This window comes from Muntiacus reevesi, chromosome 2, assembly GCF_963930625.1.
Source record: "Muntiacus reevesi chromosome 2, mMunRee1.1, whole genome shotgun sequence".
NCBI lineage: Eukaryota > Metazoa > Chordata > Mammalia > Artiodactyla > Cervidae > Muntiacus > Muntiacus reevesi.
The window spans coordinates 224,086,161-224,104,437 of record NC_089250.1 but is presented as its reverse complement, the minus strand read 5'-3'; the positions used below and the strand labels follow the sequence as shown (position 1 = coordinate 224,104,437).

Sequence of the window (18,277 nt, the reverse complement as noted above, 5' to 3'; positions counted from 1 at the left end):
ATCATGGGTTTGATGTACTAAGTATAAATTTTTGCTCACCAACATTAAATATTTGATAAATATTAAAATAATTTCCCACATATCACCTTTGGAAGTGGTCAAACAGGAGATGGCAAGAATGAACATCAACATTTTAAGAATCAGTGACCGAATGGACAAGAATGGGCAAATTAATTCAGATAACCATTATATCTACTACTGTGGGCAAGAATCCCTTAGTAGACATGGAGTAGCCCTCATAGTCAACCACAGAGTCCAAAATGAAGTACATGGGTGGCAATCTCAAAAATGACAGAAAGACCTTGGTTCACTTCCAAGGCAAACCATTCAATATCACAGTAATCCAAGTCTATGCCCCAAAAACTAATGCTAAAGAAGTGGAAGTTGCATGGTTCTGTGAAGACCTACAAGATCTTCTAGAACTAACACCAAAAAAACAAAAAAAGATGTCCTTTTCCTCACAGGGGACTGGAACGCATAAGCAGAAACTCAAGAGATACCTGGAGTAACAAGCAAGTTTGGCCTTGGAGTACAAAATGAAGCAGAGCAAAGGTTAACAGTTTTGCCAAGAAAATGCACTGATCATAGCAAACACCCTCTTCCAACAATACAAAAGACGACTCTACACATGGACATCACCAGATGGTCAGTACTGGAATCAGATTGATTATATTCTTTGCTGAAGATGGAGAAGCTCTATACAATCAGCAAAAACAGGACCAGGAGCTGACTGTGCCTCAGATCATGAACTCCTCATTGCTAAATTCACTCAATTTGAAGAAAGCAGGGAAAACCACTAGGCCATTCAGGTTTGACCTAAATCAGAACCCTTATGATTATACAGTGGAAGAGAACTCCATAACTGTTGGGGTCAAATATATTCAAGGGATTAGACCTGGTAGACATAATACCTGAAGAACTATGGACACAGGGTTGCAACATTGTATAGGAGGTGGATCAAAACCATTCCCAAGAATAAGAAATGCAAGAAGGCAAAATGGTTGTCTGAGAAGGCCCTACAAATAGTTGAGAAAAGAAGAGAAGTGAAAGGCAAAGTAGAAAAGGAAAGATATATCCATCTGAATGCAGAGTTCCAAAGAATAGCAAAGAAAGATAAGAAAGCCTTCTTAAGTGAACAATGCGAAGAAATAGAGGAAAACAACAGAATGGCAAAGACTAGAGATCTCTTCAAGGAAATTAGAGATACCAAAGGAACATTTCATGCAAAGATAGGCACAATAAAGGACAGAAATGGTATAGACCTAACAGAAGCAGAAGATATTAAGACAAGGTGGCAAGAAGAAGAACTGTACAAAAAAGGTCTTAATGACTCAGATAACCATGATGGTGTGATCACTCACCTAGAGCCAGACATCCTGGAGTGTGAAGTCAAGTGGGCCTTAGGAAGCATCACTCTGAACAAAGTTAGTGGAGGTGATGGAATTTCAGCTAAGCTATTTCAAACCCTAAAAGATGATGATGTTAAACTGATGTACTCAATATGCCAGCAAATTTGGAAAACTCAGCAGTGGTCATGGGACTGGAAAAGGTATATATATTGGATTTCATTCCAAACCCAAAGGGCAATGCCAAAGAATGTTCAGACTACCGCACAATTGCATTCATTTCACATGCTAGCAAGGTAATTCTCAAAATCCTTCAAGCTAGGCTTTAGAAGTACATGAACCAAGAACTTCCAGATGTATAAGCTGGATTTAGAAAAGGCAGAGGAACCAGAGGTCAAATTGCCAATATCTGCTGAATCATTGAAAAAGCAAAGGAATTCCAGGAAAACATCTACTTCTGCTTCATTGACTATGCTAAAGCCTTTGATTGTGTGGATCACAACAAACAGTGGAAAATTCTTAAGGAGATGGGAATACCAGATCCGCCTTACCTGCCTCCTGAGAAACCTGTATGCAGATCAAGAAGCAACAGGTACAATCAGATATGGAATGAGTTGGTACAAAATTGGAAAAGGAGTATGTCAAGACCATATATTGTCACTCTGCTTATTTAACCTATGTGCAGAGTACATCTTGCAAAATGCCAAGCTGGATAAAACACAAGCTGGAATCAAGAATGCCAGGAGAAATATCAATAACCTCAGATATGCAAATGATACCACCCTAATGGCAGAAAGCCAAGAGGAACTAAAGAGCCTCTTAATGAAGGTGAAAGAGGAGAGTGAAAAAGTTGGCTTAAAACTCAACATTCAAAAAATGAAGATCAGGCCATCTGGTCCCATTACTTCATGGCAAATAGATGGGTGAAAAAATGGAAACAGTGACAAATTTTACTTTCTTGGGCTCTAAAATCACTGAAGACAGTGACTGCAGCCACAAAATTAAAAGACACTTGCTCCTTGGAAGAAAAGCTATGATAAGCCTAGATAGCATATTAAGAAGTAGAGACATCACTTTGCCGACAAAGGTCTGTATAATCAAAGCTATGTTTTTTTTCCAGTAGTCATGTATGGATGTGACAGGTGGGCCATAAGGAAGCTTGAGTGCTGAAGACTTGATACTTTTGATACTTTTGAACTGTGGTGTTGGAGAAGACTCTTGAGAGTACCTTGGAGATCAAGGAGATCAAACCAGTCAATCCTAAAGGAAATCAACCCTGAATATTCATTGGAAGGACTGATGCTGAAGCTCTAATACTTAGGCTACCTGATGCGAAGAGCTGACTCACTGGAAAAGACCCTGATGCTGGGAGAGACTGAGGGCAGGAGGAGAAGGGGAGACAGAGGATGAGATGGTTGGATGGCATCACCGACTCCGTGGACATGAGTTTGAGCAAACTATGGGAAACAGTGAAGGACAGGGGAGCCTGGCGTGCTGCTGTCCATGGGGTTGCAAAGAGTTAGACACAACTGAGAGACTGAACAACAACATATCACCTGAGCCATCTTATAGACAACACAAGGTGGGGGTTCCACCCTGTGGAAACCAAGAAGGGCCTGAAGTGGCTGCTTCACATCCCAGATCACCAGTTTCCCCTCTGCTGGGACAAGCCTGTGTCCCTAAGCAACCATGGAAAAGCTGTGGCAACTTCACAGAACTCACCTCCCCCTGCCTGCCTCTGCTCCTCCAGTGGAACCTGGGGTGGGATGGTCGCTTATGAGCATCACCAGGTCGGGGAAGGCAGATTCCCCGGGCTTAAAGCGCAGACCCCAATTCCGCTCCCTGCCATCAGCCGTGTGGCCTGGGCTACATGTCTTCTGTCCTCTCTTGCAGCCGCCTCCATAAACCAAGGGCCGAGTTCCAAACACTAATTAAAACACGCACCCACCTTGTGCTCAGTCTGGCTGCAGGCACCTGCAAGGGGCACCAGGGCATCCTCACCGCACCCCTAGGAGGGTTGATGTCACCCCCATTTACAGAGGAGGACACAGAGAACCAGAAAGTGAAGATGCTTGCCTGGGGTGACCCAGCTAGCAAGTGGCAAAGTGTTGGTCGCTCAGCCGTGTCCAACTCTTTGTGACCCCATGGACTGTAGCCCACCAGGCTCCTCTGTCCATGAGATTTCCCAGGCGAGAATACTGGAGTGGGTAGCCATTCCCTTCTTCAGGGGATCTTCCCAACTAGGGATCAAACCTGGGTCTACTGCTTTGTAGGCAGATTCTTTACTGTCCGAGCCACCAAGGAAGCCAGCAAGTGGCAAAGGCAGAAACTAAACTGGGCAGGCTGGCTCTCAGTTCAGTTCAGTTCAGTTGCTCAGTTGTGTCTGACTCTTTGTGACCCCATGGACTGCAGCACGCCAGGCCTCCCTGTCCACCAACTCCTGGAGTTTACTCAAACTCACATCCATTGAGTTGGTGATGCCATCCAACCATCTCATCCTCTGTCGTCCCCTCCTCCTCCCGCCTTCAATCCTTCCACTCATTTGAAAAGATCCTGATGCTGGAAAGGATTGAAGGCTGGCTCTGGAGTCCACATTTAGCCAGGAAGACATAAACTCATGGCTCAGGGGGACAAGGATGAGGAGCTGTCATTCCTTTTTCTGACGTTCGTTGGACACCCCCACCCACCAGACAATGCATTGCAGGGAGACTGAGGCCTGGAGGGGAGGGGCTGCATCTGCCCCACACCGTTCTTGCCCTCCTAACTCCCCACCTTCTCTTGTTGCACAGATGAGGGGCAATGGCCCAGCACCCTTACCTGACCCCGATGGTGAACATGCTGAGCAGGTGTTTCCCTTGCAGCCAGCCAGTGAACATGATCAGGCCTGGGAGGAGATGGAAACACACACATAAGTACATATACACACATGTATGTTTATACACACACACACACACACACACACACCCATGTGTGTGTGTGTATATATATATATATATATATATATATATATATACATACAGGCTTAAGGAGAAGAGGACGGCAGAGGATGGGATGGTTAGACAGCATCACCGACTCAATGGACATGAATTTGAGCAAACTCTGGGAGATAATGGACAGGGAAGCCTGGTGTGCTGCAGTCCATGGGGTCGCAAAGAGTCAGATGTGACTTAGCGACTGAACAACAGCAACAAAATGTTTACACACGCACGCACACACCCATCCACACACACAAACAAGTACGTTCTTCAACATCCGAAGGCATTCCAATCTTTCTTAGTGTTTATGGGAATACAGACACAGGACAATTATGAATAACTTCAAACACTTTTAATCTCTCCCATTTTTAAGGAAGAAACTCTCCTGCTTACGAAAGAGGATGGTTTTCCTTTTTCAGGAAAGGATCAAGTCAGTTCAAGTAAATGAAAGAAACAGTCACCCAGTTTATCTGGGGTTGCTTGTAACATTTCTGTGCTATTTCAGAAGTTTCCCACAGGCTGTATGTTCCTAGGACTTGCCCCAAGGTGTCTGATGTGACCAACGACAGCCGCTCCCCTGATGGACTCATGAGCTGCTCTCTCTTAACTGACTTTATTCTGTATTTTTGTGATTAAAGACATCCCTTATCCCATTTTTCTCTTTCATCAATTGTTGACCCAGTATTTAAACACCAGGCTGTGTTAGACATGGGGTATGTGGACAGTCAGAGATGGAGCCTCCAGGTAAAGAAGTGGATGACTCATGCTGGGGCCTATGAAAGCTCTGAGATGTTCTGGCAATGGGGGAAAGTTCAGGGTCCGCCAGGCATGGCCTCAGTTTGCTCATCTGTAAAGTGGGGGAAATGACCACATCTTCCTCATGGGCTTGTTTTAGGATTTAAGATGTAACAATGCACTTGGAGATCTCAGCATGGCTCCTGGCCTACAGTAACACCAAGTCATGAACTGCTGCGGCCACAGTTACAAGACAGGCGAGGGGGAAGTAGGAGGTGAGAGGAGTTGCCTGTGACACGTCCTGGAGGACTTGCCGAAGAGCATCAGCTGTGTTTTGCAGGGAAAGCAGAGCCAGGGTGAGCTTTCTGCTGGGCAGTAGTGGTGTGTGTGTGTCTGCATGTGTGTGGGTACGTGTGTGTTGGGGGTAGAGAGGTCATAAGATCTGATTTATTGGGGTTTCATTTTTTATTTTTTTTTCATACTTTGATTAGCAACAGAACTCAGTAGTCGAAATCTTAGCAGGAACCCAAATGAACCTAGAAAGATTCGGGGGGAAGTTTTATTAAAAACAGGGGCAGAGCCCAACCCATAGGACCTGCTCCCATCCTGGGCCCTGCCACAGTAGGAGGGTGGGGGCCTTACAAAAGCCAAATGTGCTTATTTCTTCCCAAATTCAGGTTCGGTAATTTTCCACCGGTGTCTAGAAATAGGATACTGTGAGTACTGAGACCACAGAGGTGACAAACACCACTTTCCCCTAGAGCCGGCTGTTAAGCCTTTACCAGCACACCACTCTTTCCCAGCATCCCTAGGCCTTTCTAAGGGTTCACAACTCCCACTCTGCCAGAGCAATTCTTGAAATATTTATTAAAAAGAAAAAACATCTGAGCTGTTATCACAGGCCTGGCCATGGACATGCCAATTTAAGCTCTAAGTTAACGTGAGGAATAATGGCTTATACAAGGCAGTAACCCTGCAGGGCCTCTGACTTGGAACATTTTTTGAAACAGATTTAATCTTGTGGAAAGGCCTGCTAAGAGCATCTATTTGACAATCTGTCTTGAAGCACACCTACTTGGTATTTTCTCTGGGAGCTATTATTACAGCCCATTCTCCTTCTGGCAACCCCAGGGTCTAGAGCAGGTGGCAGACAGCTTTTCCTCTAACAGGTTGGGTAGAAAACAGTACTCACTTTATGAGCCATATGGTCTGTTGAAACTCAACTTGGCCATTGCAGTGTGCAAGTGGCTATAGATACTATATGAATGGGTTTGGCTGTGTGCCAATAAAGCAGTTATTTGTGAACATTGAAATTTGATTTTCATATAATGTTAATGTCAGAAAATGTTCTTCTTCTGATTTTTTTTCAGTCATTTAAAATGTAAAAAAGTCTTGGCTTGTGAGCCACACAAAAACACGTGGTGAACTCAATTTGGCCTGGGAGTCAGAGTTTCCACCCCCTGCTCTAGAGAGTAAAAGGGCCCTCTGGGCAGCCAGGGGCATGTAGGCATCCATCCACCCTCTCCCAGACATTTGATCAGTGTAACCCCCGAGGAGGGCAGGTGAATGGTGACATAGAGCCACTCTCCCTCCATGACAGACATCACTAATCTATCACAGTCCTCCTCCACCATGCCTGAGCACAGCCTTCAAATCCTCTCACAAGCACAGGGCCCCTCTGGCTATGATAAGACTTGGCAGGCTAATATAAAACCCACTTCCCATGAAACTGCTCCAGGGCAAACTAGGGCAGAAAGGAGGGAAGAGGACATAGAGCAACTCAAAAACAGGAAACCTACTGACTGAACAAACTCTGAGTACAACATCCAAAACTGACATTTGGAAAGGAGACTAGAAACTAGAGAGTGGGGAAGGGGTGGCCAGGGAGGAAAGGGCAGGCAGGTCTATCTCTAGCACAACAGAATTGAGAGATCCAACTTCAGATCGTATCCTCTTAACACTTTGCTAAATGGCAACCCACTCCATTACTCTTGCTTGGAAAATCCCATGGACAGAGGAGCTTGGTAGGCTACGGTCCATGGGGTCGCAGAGAGTCGGACACAACTGAGTGACCTCACTTTCACAAGTTATAAAGGAATGGGAGATACCTTCCATGCCTTTGGATATATGTTTTGCTTGGTCTGAAATTCCCAATCTTCTCTTTTTTTTATTTGGAAAACTCCTACCCAGCCTACAAGACCCAACTTAATGTCACCTCCTCTTTGGAGCCTTCTCAACTCTCCCATGTAAAATTAACAGCTACCTTCACATTTCATATTTGTTCAGGTATCTCTCTCCTATTTCTCTGGAGTCCTCCAAAGGGCAGAAGCTGTGTCTGACTCATCTTAGTGGCCCCAGAACCTATCGCAGGATCAACTGTGTCGTAAGATATTCATTAAATGAACCAATGCATCTGGATGACCAGAAGCACAACAAAACTGCTGCTAGGAGGGCCAGCTGCCTCTTCTCCCAAGAACTTTCTCCACTCTGCAGTTTTAGCCAGACTCACTAGACCTTCCTCTCATCACTGCTTGTGCTATGGGCAGTGGTTGGCTGGTTTGTTCCTTTATTCACTAAACCAACATTTATTGAGAATCTATAATGGCCCAGGCACTGGTTGACCCTGAAAGCTGAGAACAAAGGATACAGACTCAAAGCCAGAACTGAAGACAGCAGGAAGGGGCAGGTGCAGGGACCAGGGTATAATTCAGGAATAAGACCTTAATTTGGGGCTGCAGCACCATGGGGATACTGTTTGGTATGCTGCCAAAGGTCAGGAGGAACAAGCCTAGGCACAGCATAGAAACGTGGCTGAGTGCACCACCAGACTACATTTCCCAGTCTCCTTTGCACTTAGGTAGGCCATGTGACTTCATTCTGGCCAATCAAGAATGGGCAAAAGTGATGAATTCACTTCCTGGTCCCTGCCTTAAAAAATGCTCCCCCCTCACCCCCACTCCCCACAAGTCTCTATGTTCTTTCTTTCCCCATCTGCTGGTTTAACAGAATTATGGCCCACCCCTCCCAGGAACTGGAGGAAGGCAGAGCAACAATAAAGCAGGAGCCTGGGACCACATGCCAGTGTTTGGAGGTGAGCTACCTGGGAAAGCCATTTCACCAGGAATGTGCCCACAGACTGCAGTGTGAGCAAGAAATAAGTTATGATCATGTTAAGTCATTAAAATGTAGGAGCTGCTTGTTACAGCTGCTGGCTTGTTCAGACTGACACAGAAACCTCTCGCTGCTGACCAAGAACCTCTGATCCCAAACCCCAGTCCTCACCCAGGTGAGTAGTAAGGTATTTGAGAAACAGGGTGCTCAGGATGGCTCCCTTCCACACACCCCCACCCCCTCTTCCACCCTCACCAGGACCCCATGCAGAACCTCCTTCACCCACCAATTATGCCAAATGAGAAGAGTGTCAGTTGCTTCCCCAGCTTGTCCATGCTTTTCTGTAGAGGAGTTTTGGGCGTCTGAAAGGATGAGAACAATGGGTTTGTTAGATGAGATCCGGGAGTATCCCTCCTGCTTCAGTTCTCTCTCTCTCCTCTTTTTTATTTTTGGCTGCACTGTATAGCTTGTGGGATCTTCGTTCCCTGACCAGGGATGGAACTCGTGCCCTGTGCAGTGGAAGCACAGAATCCCAACCACTGGACCACCAGGGAAGACCCTGCTTGGATTTTCTTTTAATATCTTAAGCTGAGTGGTGATTACACAGGGCACGTATATAGAAATCCACAGACTGCTACATTTCAGATCTGTGCATATCACCGTAAGTCACATCTTGACAAAAATCCTAATGAGTATTTCAAAGTAAAAAGTTGTTAAAAGTGTACTCACATTAACCATATCATCCTTGTTCCTAAGGAGTAGGCGGGGCAGGTGTCACCAGCTGATAATCATCTCAAACCCCACCTTACAAGAAACCCAGGACTTTCCTGCTGGTTCAGTGGTTGAGAATCCGCCTGCCAATATGGGGGACACGGGTTCGACCCCTGATCCGGGAGGATCCCACATGCAGTGAGGCAGTGGGGCCCATGTGCCACAACTACTGAACCCCAGGGCCCTAGAGCCCGTGCTCCACGAGAGCAGCCACCGCAGTGAGAAGCCTGAGCACCACAATGAGAGAGGAGCCGCTGCTCGCCGCAACTAGAGAAAGCCTACACGCAGCAATGAACATCCGGTGCAGCCATAAATATACAAATAATCTAAAAAGAAGAAAGAACCCAATGCCCCCAGCCCCTCACCTCTTCAGCCTGCATCATCTTAAACACTTCTCCGAACTGGGACTTTTCTCCTGTTCCGATCACGACGCCCTGCGTCCAGGAGAGAGAGGTGTGAGGTCTGAGCTGAAGGCCTACAGGTGAGGGACGTCAAGGCCCCGGGCTCACCTGGCCCTTCCCGCACTGCACCAAGGTCCCCATGAAGACGATGTTGCTCAGGGTCGCGAGGTCGCCCTCGCCCGTCAGCGGGATGTCTGTCTTACTGCTTGGCTCGGCTTCTCCCGTGAAACTGGACTCGTCCACCAGGAGGTCTGTGACCTGCGGGGAGCAACGAGAGGTGTGGTACCAGCTCCCCAACCTGTGAGCTGGTTTTCAAAGCCCAGGATAGGGTCTAACACCTTAATGTCACTGGTCAACAGACAGCAAACAAGAAATCAGGAAACAAGAATCAGAGCACGGCCTCGGGTGCCTCGAGGAATCAGAAAAGCTTTGAATGTGGGACCCCTTTCAGAAAACATAGCAACCTCAAATCCTGTTTTAATACGCTTTTAAATTTTAATAAAAACTTTTTTAAAAAACTTAGGCAATGGTTAAATTAGAGTATCCCTTTCGGAGCATCCTATTTCTCCCCTAACTCCCACATCCCGCCCACACTGGAGTTCCCACACAATCTGTGTGATTTGGGTAGCAGTGAGCCGGGTTACTTGATGACAGCCTAAGGTCATGTCAACACCCGAAACACACATGCAGTTACAGATACACACTTCCTGATGTTTCCAGGGTGACATTTCCAGAACACCTACTATGCACCAGGTCGAGCACAGAGCACTTCACAAGGCTTATTGCTTAATCCTCACACCTGCTATGAAAGACACTATTATTTTATCCACTTTATAATGTTGTTTAAAATATTTAATTAATTAGGCTGCACCCGTCTTAGTTGCCGCACAGGGGGTTTTCGATCTTCTTTGCGGTGGGCAGGACCTGTTGGTCACAGCACGTGAACTCTTAGTCGCGGCATGTGGCATCTAGTTCCCTGACCAGGGATCCAACCCTGCATTGGGAGCACAGAGTCTTAGCCACTGGGCCACCAGGGAAGTCCCTTATCCACTTTACATTTGGGGAAACAGGCATGGGCTGATTAAGAAATCTGCTCAAGTTTACACAGCTCATTAGCGGCAGAGCAGAGGTTTGAACCAACATGATGGCTCCAGAGACTGCATTCTTAGCCATTCAAAGTCTTGCAGAAGTGACCACAGGCCCAGTAGGTATCACTCAGGAGGTAGGTCTTCCATGGCCAGAACCATGCCAGGGACCGCCAAGGATGTGCAAGGTGTCTAGGGTGTGCTCTGCCCCTAAGGGACTTCTCACTGGAGCAAAAAAAAAAAGAGCAACTAAAAGAAGTTACCTTCCTTCAAACTCCCAAAAGAACAGTGAGATTGGCCTTTCTCAACCAGAAGTCTGTGAGTTCTCTATACTCCCAAGTTTTACAATTCAATAACAATCTATAAAAATGTGCACACTTCCAGGGGACTCCAGTCCCCGAGGATGACAGGAGCCACCACTTGCCAAGTAATATCCATCTAACCTTCTAAGTTCCTCACAGAACCCCATGGCGTTGGGCGTGATGATGGCCCCCATCCCACCCCATTAGCCCTGTTCCCCAGCTTCCCTGGCAGCTCACGGTGTCTCCACCCTCTGGACAATGGGATGAATGGTCTTTGTGGAGATCTTTGAAGGGGGCTGAGCTGACAGGTCCTCTTTGCCCCCTTCACCTTTCTCTCTCTCTGCTTGGGTCACTGTTTTCATGGCTGGAGCTCCAAGAGCCATTTTACAGGCACTAACAGGATGCCACAGCCCAAGGGGGCAGAAAGGAGGGCTGGGAGAAACCCAGGGCCTTTCTTCCGTGGTGAAGCCACCCTGTCGGCTCCCCCTTCAGGCTCTCATCACGTGAAATAGGAATAAACCCCTGCCTGTTTAAGCCCGTGTATCTGTCTCAACCTACCACCACAAACACAACTACTAACGAATCTTCATGCTTTATCTCCAGGACATCGGAGCGAAGTCACATGAGCTCACAGGCAGCTCCTAACCCACAACGAAAGAAGAAACGCAGAAAGTGAGTCATCCAGAACGACCAGATGTTGACCCCACAGGGTCCCAGGCAGCAGGAACTACCACACCTCTGTGGTTCAAAATTGGGAAAGGAGTATGTCAAGGCTATTTATTGTCACCCTACCTGGCATGCTGCAGTCCATGGGATTGCAAAGAGTCACACACGACTTAGCAACTGAACAACAGTAACCATGGCAAACAGAGATTCCGTTTCTAGTAAATGTGGTCTAACTGGACATGATAATAATTAGAATAAGTTGTAACTCACTTAATTTGAAGCACATAGATTTTGTACCTAACTTTATGTTTGTTCCATTGAAGTTACATTGTAATAAAAATGGTAAATCAGCAGTGAAAGAGAATCCTGCCATTGCCTGAGTTTGAGAGGTGTAGTTAGAACAACCTGATGCCCTAATCAGATCTATTCTGTCTCAGAAGGTTCAGGAAACAGGAGTGTGGAGTGGTGGTGGTGGGGCGGGGGATGAGCTGCAGAGTTTCTTGGAGGGTCTAGGACATGAAACAAGCCTTGAGGGATCAGCAGACACTGGTAAGAGAATCAGGCAGGTGTTACAGGAGGGAAAAGAAAGCAAGTTGGAGAACTGCTGGTGAGTGGACTTGGTAATAATGAGTTTGATCAAAGTAATGGAAGAGATGGGGGGAGGTGAATAAAGACCTCTCTTCCCCCAGCACCCCAGCCACAGACTAAAAGAACAGAAGCCCTGCATGCCGAGCAGTGAACAGGGTCATCCTCTCTGGGGACAGGTTCTCGGGAGTGGACAGAGGTGGGCACTCTCCCAGGTGCTGAAACCAGCATGGGGGTTTGCTGGAGGGGGAAGAGTTGGCCATGCTCTCACGGGGCCTCAACTCCATCAACGCGAGAGGGCGTGAGCAAAGAGACAGAAGCTTTGGTCTACATGGGGACCCATGTGGGGACCAGCATGACGAGCAGAGGATGTGTGGGAGGTGTGGTTGGAACCCAGTTGTGTTTGGCATTGGTTAAGAGATTGGGATATAATCTTGGGATATAGTCATGAAAAGTCTGGAGCACAGGAGGATAAACATGGGGAAAACGTGCAAAACTATATTAGACATTAGAAGACAGGCCAGTTCCATCAGGAGAGGAAGCCTACAGTCCAAGAAATACAGGCCACGTGAAGCACAGTAAGGCTGTCAGTGAGGGAGTACACATGGATGGGAGTGCCGGACAGAAAGAACACGGAGCAACTGGCAGCAAGTGGAACGAAGTAGACAGGTTAATTTGTCTTGGGTGTTCTGTTTAGTTTTTTAATCTTTGGCCATACCCGGAAGCATGTGGGATCTTACTTCTCTGTCCTGGTATTGAACCTGCACTCCCTGCACTGGAAGGCAGAGGCTTAACCACTGGACCGCCGGGGAAGTCACTCTTCTGTTTTTAATTCTAGTCTTCACACTTGTACCAGGTCCAAAAGCCCCCTGGGCCTCCATTCTGCTTTCCTAGTGGACCCACGAGGGTTAGAGACTTCTTATGTTAACAAAAATCACATTCACATCTTTGTGATTTGGGGAGCTTTAGTTTTTCCAGGTATAAAATGGATGAGTCATGAGTTAGAACATCATTTTCCCGCTTGTGTCTTGGGAGACCCTCCTTCACAGGATGTTAATTGCTGCTCTGTGGAAAGAGGGTTCCATGGTGGAAAACAGTTTGAGAAACATGGGAGTAAACCCAGTGAACTGGTTCTCTTTACTGCAAGACTCCTCAGGGTCTTTACTATGCAAATGGATGCTGACACTCTCCACGTGGGGGCTGCAGTGTACGGACCACCCTGCAGGGCAAGTGTGGGAGACACTGGGTCACAAGGTCACTACGTCTCCTCTTGTTCCAACAATAACCCCTTCAGACACACTGAGGCTCACATGATTTGCTTATTTTGACTTTTGCTGCTTAAAGGAAGAACAATTAGAATATAACCTGCTCACCCAGTTTTTCAATTGACCGAGTCAACAGGACTTTAAAGTGGATGCCGATTATACGCCCAAAGAATTTTAAGTCAGGTTCTTTTTTCCAGAACTTTGGAAATCAAATTCTTGAAACAAATGGATGGTGATATACTAAATGGGATGATGCTAAATTAGAGTGCAAGAGAAACTAAGGGAAGAATTACTGTTGTTGATGAGTATGCTAATGCTAACACACATTTGCTGAGTGTACTTTTCTCATGAAACATTCATGACTATGCCATGGAAAAGATGCTGCTCTGATCCCCACTCTACAGATGAGAAAACTGAGGCTCTGAGAGCTTCAGAAGCTTGCCCGAGGCCCCACAGCCTAGGTCATGTCAGAGATGGATTCTGCTGCATTTTCTTAGCTCAGGCATCCATTCTCTCATAGGGTCTGGGACGAGGCGATGGGGCAGGCCAGACTGTGAACAGTCAGAGGGCAGAGTTCAGTCTTGATCCACATGGTGTGGGGTCACTGCAGTTTCCTCCTATGGCAGGATGAGCCCCATGAACAGAGCCTCAGAGGAGGACCTCTGAGGGCCTGTTGGATTGATAAGATGGGGCACTTTCCAGCTGGAGTGACGGCTGTGGTTCCCCAAACATGAGGATCTTTCACAGAAAGAACCCCTATTTATTAGTTCAGTTCAGTCGCTCAGTCACGTCTGACTCTTTGCAACCCCCTGGGCAGCAGCATGCCAGGCTTCCCTGCCCATCACCAATTCCCAAAGGTTACTCAAACTCATGTCCATTGAGTCAGTGATGTCATCCAACCATCTTCTCCTCCCACCTTCAATCTTTCCCAGCACCAGGGTCTTTACAAATGAGTCAGTTCTTTGCATCAGGTGGCCAAAGTATTGGAGTTTCAGCTTCAGCATCAGTCCCTCCAATGAATATTCAGGACTGATTTCCCTCAGGATGGACTGGTTGGATCCCCTTGCAGTCCAAGGGACTCTCAAGAGTCTTCTCCAACACCACAGTTCAAAAGCATCAGTTCTTCGGCGCTCAGCTTTCTTTATAGTCCAACTCTCACATCCATACATGACAACTTGAAAAACCATAACTTTGACTAGACGGACCTTTGTTGGCAAAGTATGTCTCTGCTTTTTAATATGCTGTCTAGCTTGGTCATAAGTTTTCTTCCAAGAAGTAAGTGTCTTTTAATTTCATGGCTGCAGTCACCATCTGCAGTGATTTTGGAGCCCCCAAAAATGAAGTCTCTCACTGTTTCCCCATCTATTTGCCATAAAGCGATGGGACCAGATGCCATGATCTTAGTTTTCTGAATGTTGAGTTTTAAGTCAACTTTTTCACTCTCTTCTTTCACTTTCATCAAGAGGCTGTTCAGTTCTTCTTTGCTTCCTGCCATAAGGGTGGTGTCATCTGCACCCTATTAATTGGTAACACATTAAAATGTGAGAAAACAGACCTCAGCCAGCTGATCAAGGTCAGCATCAGCAGGGATGGGTCATGGTGATTGATGGTCGGGTAACTAAGATATCATAAGCTCTTGGCATGGTCAAAAAAAGAAAAAGACTTTAAGAAATAGAGTCTATTTTCTTCCTTAAAAAGAGGAAAGAAGAGAGAGATGAGACAAAGATGCCTCCCTTGAAGACAGCTGGCCAGAGAAACAGGAACAATGGGGGTTAGGGGATTGGGAAGGGGTAAGGATGCAGGCGGGGAGGTGGGTTTGGGTTTGGATATGCTGGAATGGAGGTGGGCTATCTGTCCATTTGTGTCCTGCCAAGGGCCAGGCCTTCTTCTGGGCCCTGGGAATCCAGTAGTGACCAAGACAGACAAACTCCCTGCCTTTGTGGAGGGACCTTTGCCAACAAAGGTCTATTTAGTCAAGGCTATGGTTTTCCCAGTAGTCATGAATGGATGTGAGATTTGGACTATAAAGAAAGCTGAGCGCCGAAGAATTGATGCTTTTGAACTGTGGTGTTGGAGAAGACTCTTGAGAGTCCCTTGGACTGCAAGGAGATCCAACCAGTCCATCCTGAAGGAAATCACTTCTGAATGTTCATTGGAAGGACTGAAGTTGAAACTCCAATATTTTGGCCACCTGAAGTGAAGAGCTGACTCATTTGAAAAGACCCTGATGCTAGGAATGATTGAAGGCGGGAGAAGGGAACGACAGAGGATGAGATGGTTGGAGGGCATCACTAACTCAATGGACGTGAATTTGGGTGAATTCTGGGAGCTGGTGATGGACAGGGAGCCCTGGCTTGCTGCAGTCCATGAGGTCGCAAAGAGTCGGACACAACTGAGTGACTAAACTGAAGCAATAGACAGGAAAGCAAACTGACACTGGAATGAACAGCAGGAATCCAGGGTGGGGAGAGGGAGGGGAGGTGACGCCTCAGGAGAGGGATCAGGGAGGCCAGTGTGGAGGGGACGGGTGGGGGCCGAGACCTCAGGAATAACAGCTAAGTCCTGTCGGTGGGAAGTAGGTTCCGGATGGCAGGAACGGCTCTCCTGTGTGAAGATGTGTTGCAGGCAGCTGATAGCAGCAATGCATCTGGCTTCCTAGTCAGGGCTGAGCACACAGCTTGGGTCTCCTCTGCCTAGAACAGCTGGTTAACGTCCATTCCACAATAGCTCAAAAGGCACTGCTTCCAGGAAGCCCTCTGTGACTGCAGTGGGCCAGTCAAGTCTGTCCTGTTTGGGAAGTCCAGAATCCCCTGGGCTTTGCCCATAAGGTCCCCTGTGGTAGATGTGGTCTGTCACTCCAGGCTGTAAAAACAGAGGTCTCATCTGTTCTCACTGCCTCTTCAGCACGCAGCACAGGTCCTGGCACATAGTAGTTCTCAGGATATATTTGTTGATGGACTGATTAATGGGGATTTGGGAGGGGTGCCCTCAGGCAGGGAGGGAAGGAGGAGAGGCTTAGAGGAGGGCTTTGAGGGTGGTGGGTTGAATAGTAGCCCCCTACCATCCAATCCCTGAAGACACCCAAGTCCTAATCCTTGGAATTTGTGAAAGTGTTGTCTTAGCAGCAAAAGAAACTGCAGGTGTGGTTAAACGGATGGGTTTGCCACGGGGAGATTAGCCTGGATGATCCTGGGGGGCCCTAAATGTCATTACAGGGATTTCCCAGCTGGTCCAGGGGTCAGGCCTCCACGTTCCCAATGCAGCAGCCCCAGGGTCGATCCCTGGTTAGGGAACCAGATCCCACATGGCACAGCTAAAAGATTCCTCACGCCGCAACTAAGACCCGGGGCATCCAAATAAATTAATTAAAAGAAGAAAAAAGAGATCAAGTGATTTTAAAAAGGGTCCTTACAAGAGGGGAATCAGAGCAGTGTCTGAGAGAAGGAAATACAAAGACAGAAGCAGTGGTTGGAGCGATTTGGGGGCACGAGGCAAGATATGTGGGTGACCCTGGAAGCTGAAAAAAGCAAGGGAACCAATTTTCCCCTGAAGCTTGGGAATGGGAAACACAGTCATGCCAACGCCTTGATTTCCACCCAGTGAAACTGAGTTTGACTCTGACCTCCAGCCTGTAAGATAACACACTCTTGTTGTTTACGCCCCTAAGTGTGTAACAATTTGCTCAGCAGCTCTAGAACTGAACCTACTGAGGAAACCTGGGGGGAAAGTCAGAGAGCCAGGAAGGAAGTCCGGAGAGCCGGCTGCCGGGAAAGAGGTGATGGCGTGGGGAAGCCGGTCTGGCATTTATGACTTGGCTTGGACTTTATGATCACCAGCACAGCCTGTGCGCACCGTACATGGTACACCTGCTTTCACCATCAAAGAAGGACGCGCTACCCAGAAGCAAAGAGCGCTCACTTTGAAGATAGGGGTGAACGCCTCTAAGCCAGGACTCCTTCGGAAGATAAGGCTCTCTTCCCAGATGCCAGGGTCCTGCCTCTCACTGCATACGTGCTAATCTGTCCTTTTGGCGACCTTGAAGGAATGTACCCCTGCCATGTTTGATGGAGTTTCTTTTTCTTTGTTGTGATAGGATACAAAACAGCGCTGAAAACCATGCTTCTCCGGAGCAGTCTGTCTGGGCTATGGCGAGCCTGTCTCCTGGGCTACAGTCCTCGGTTTGGCTCACGTGCTCTGTTCTTGTTAAAATCGTTTGCATCGACACAGGGCCTGGAGTCCGTGGTGAAGGACCTGGGCTCTGGAGCCAGGTGGCCCAGTTCAAGTCCCCTCTGCCCCACTGACTGTGAGCTCAGCCCTCCAGGCTTCTGTGTCCTCCCTGTAACAGGAGAGCACCGTCCTCTTAAGGTCACTGGGAGATGAAGCAAGGCGGCTTTTACACAGGAGCTAGCGCCGATCTGATTGTTACATACGGTTGACCCTTGGACAGTGCAGGCGGTTGCTTCAGTGCCTCGGAGCAATGAAGCCCCACTGAGCCTGTGCTCTCAAGCCCAGGAGCTGCAACTCCTGAGCCCACGTGCGGCAACTCCTGAAGTCCGGATGCTCTAGAGCTCAAGAGAGCTTCCGTATCAAGAGAAGCTGCTGCAATGAGAAGCCCTTGCACCGCAACGGGAGAGCAGTCCTGCTTGCCACAACTAGAGAAAGCCCACACGCAGCAAGGAAGACCCAGCACACCCAAATAAATAAAATCATTTTTTAAACAAATTCTACTATGAGTAAACAAAGCTATTGACTGCAAAAGGACCAGAGAGGAAATCTGCAGAGTGTTGGTGGCCGGTAGCCTTGAAAAAGTCCTCATGCTGGCAATGACCAGCTACCATCTAATCTGATAGAAGCAGGGCAGGAAGAAAACCAGTTGAAGTAGGAGAGGAGTTATTTGGGGTTTCAAAAATTCTTTCAAGGAACTGTTGTCAAGCCTGCTAATGATAAACAGTTTAATCAATGGCTGATATTTGGGACCCTGTCCCCACCTTGGGGGGCTGCACAAGCAGGCTGATGGTCTTGGCTCAGTTCAGTA

The 18,277-nt window shown here is 47.4% G+C and overlaps 1 protein-coding gene across 1 annotated transcript in view; it reads right to left on the bottom strand.

The window, feature by feature from the left end:
- Positions 1-18,277, bottom strand: part of ATP2C2 (ATPase secretory pathway Ca2+ transporting 2) — a 56,877-nt gene that overhangs the window by 23,860 nt on the left and 14,740 nt on the right. The window contains exons 8-11 of the mRNA XM_065919330.1: positions 9,448-9,597; positions 9,304-9,372; positions 8,454-8,529; positions 4,164-4,230 (exon numbers count right to left, since the gene is read on the bottom strand). Of these exons, the coding sequence (XP_065775402.1) occupies positions 4,164-4,230; positions 8,454-8,529; positions 9,304-9,372; positions 9,448-9,597 (362 nt within the window). The remainder of the gene's footprint in view (positions 1-4,163; positions 4,231-8,453; positions 8,530-9,303; positions 9,373-9,447; positions 9,598-18,277) is intronic.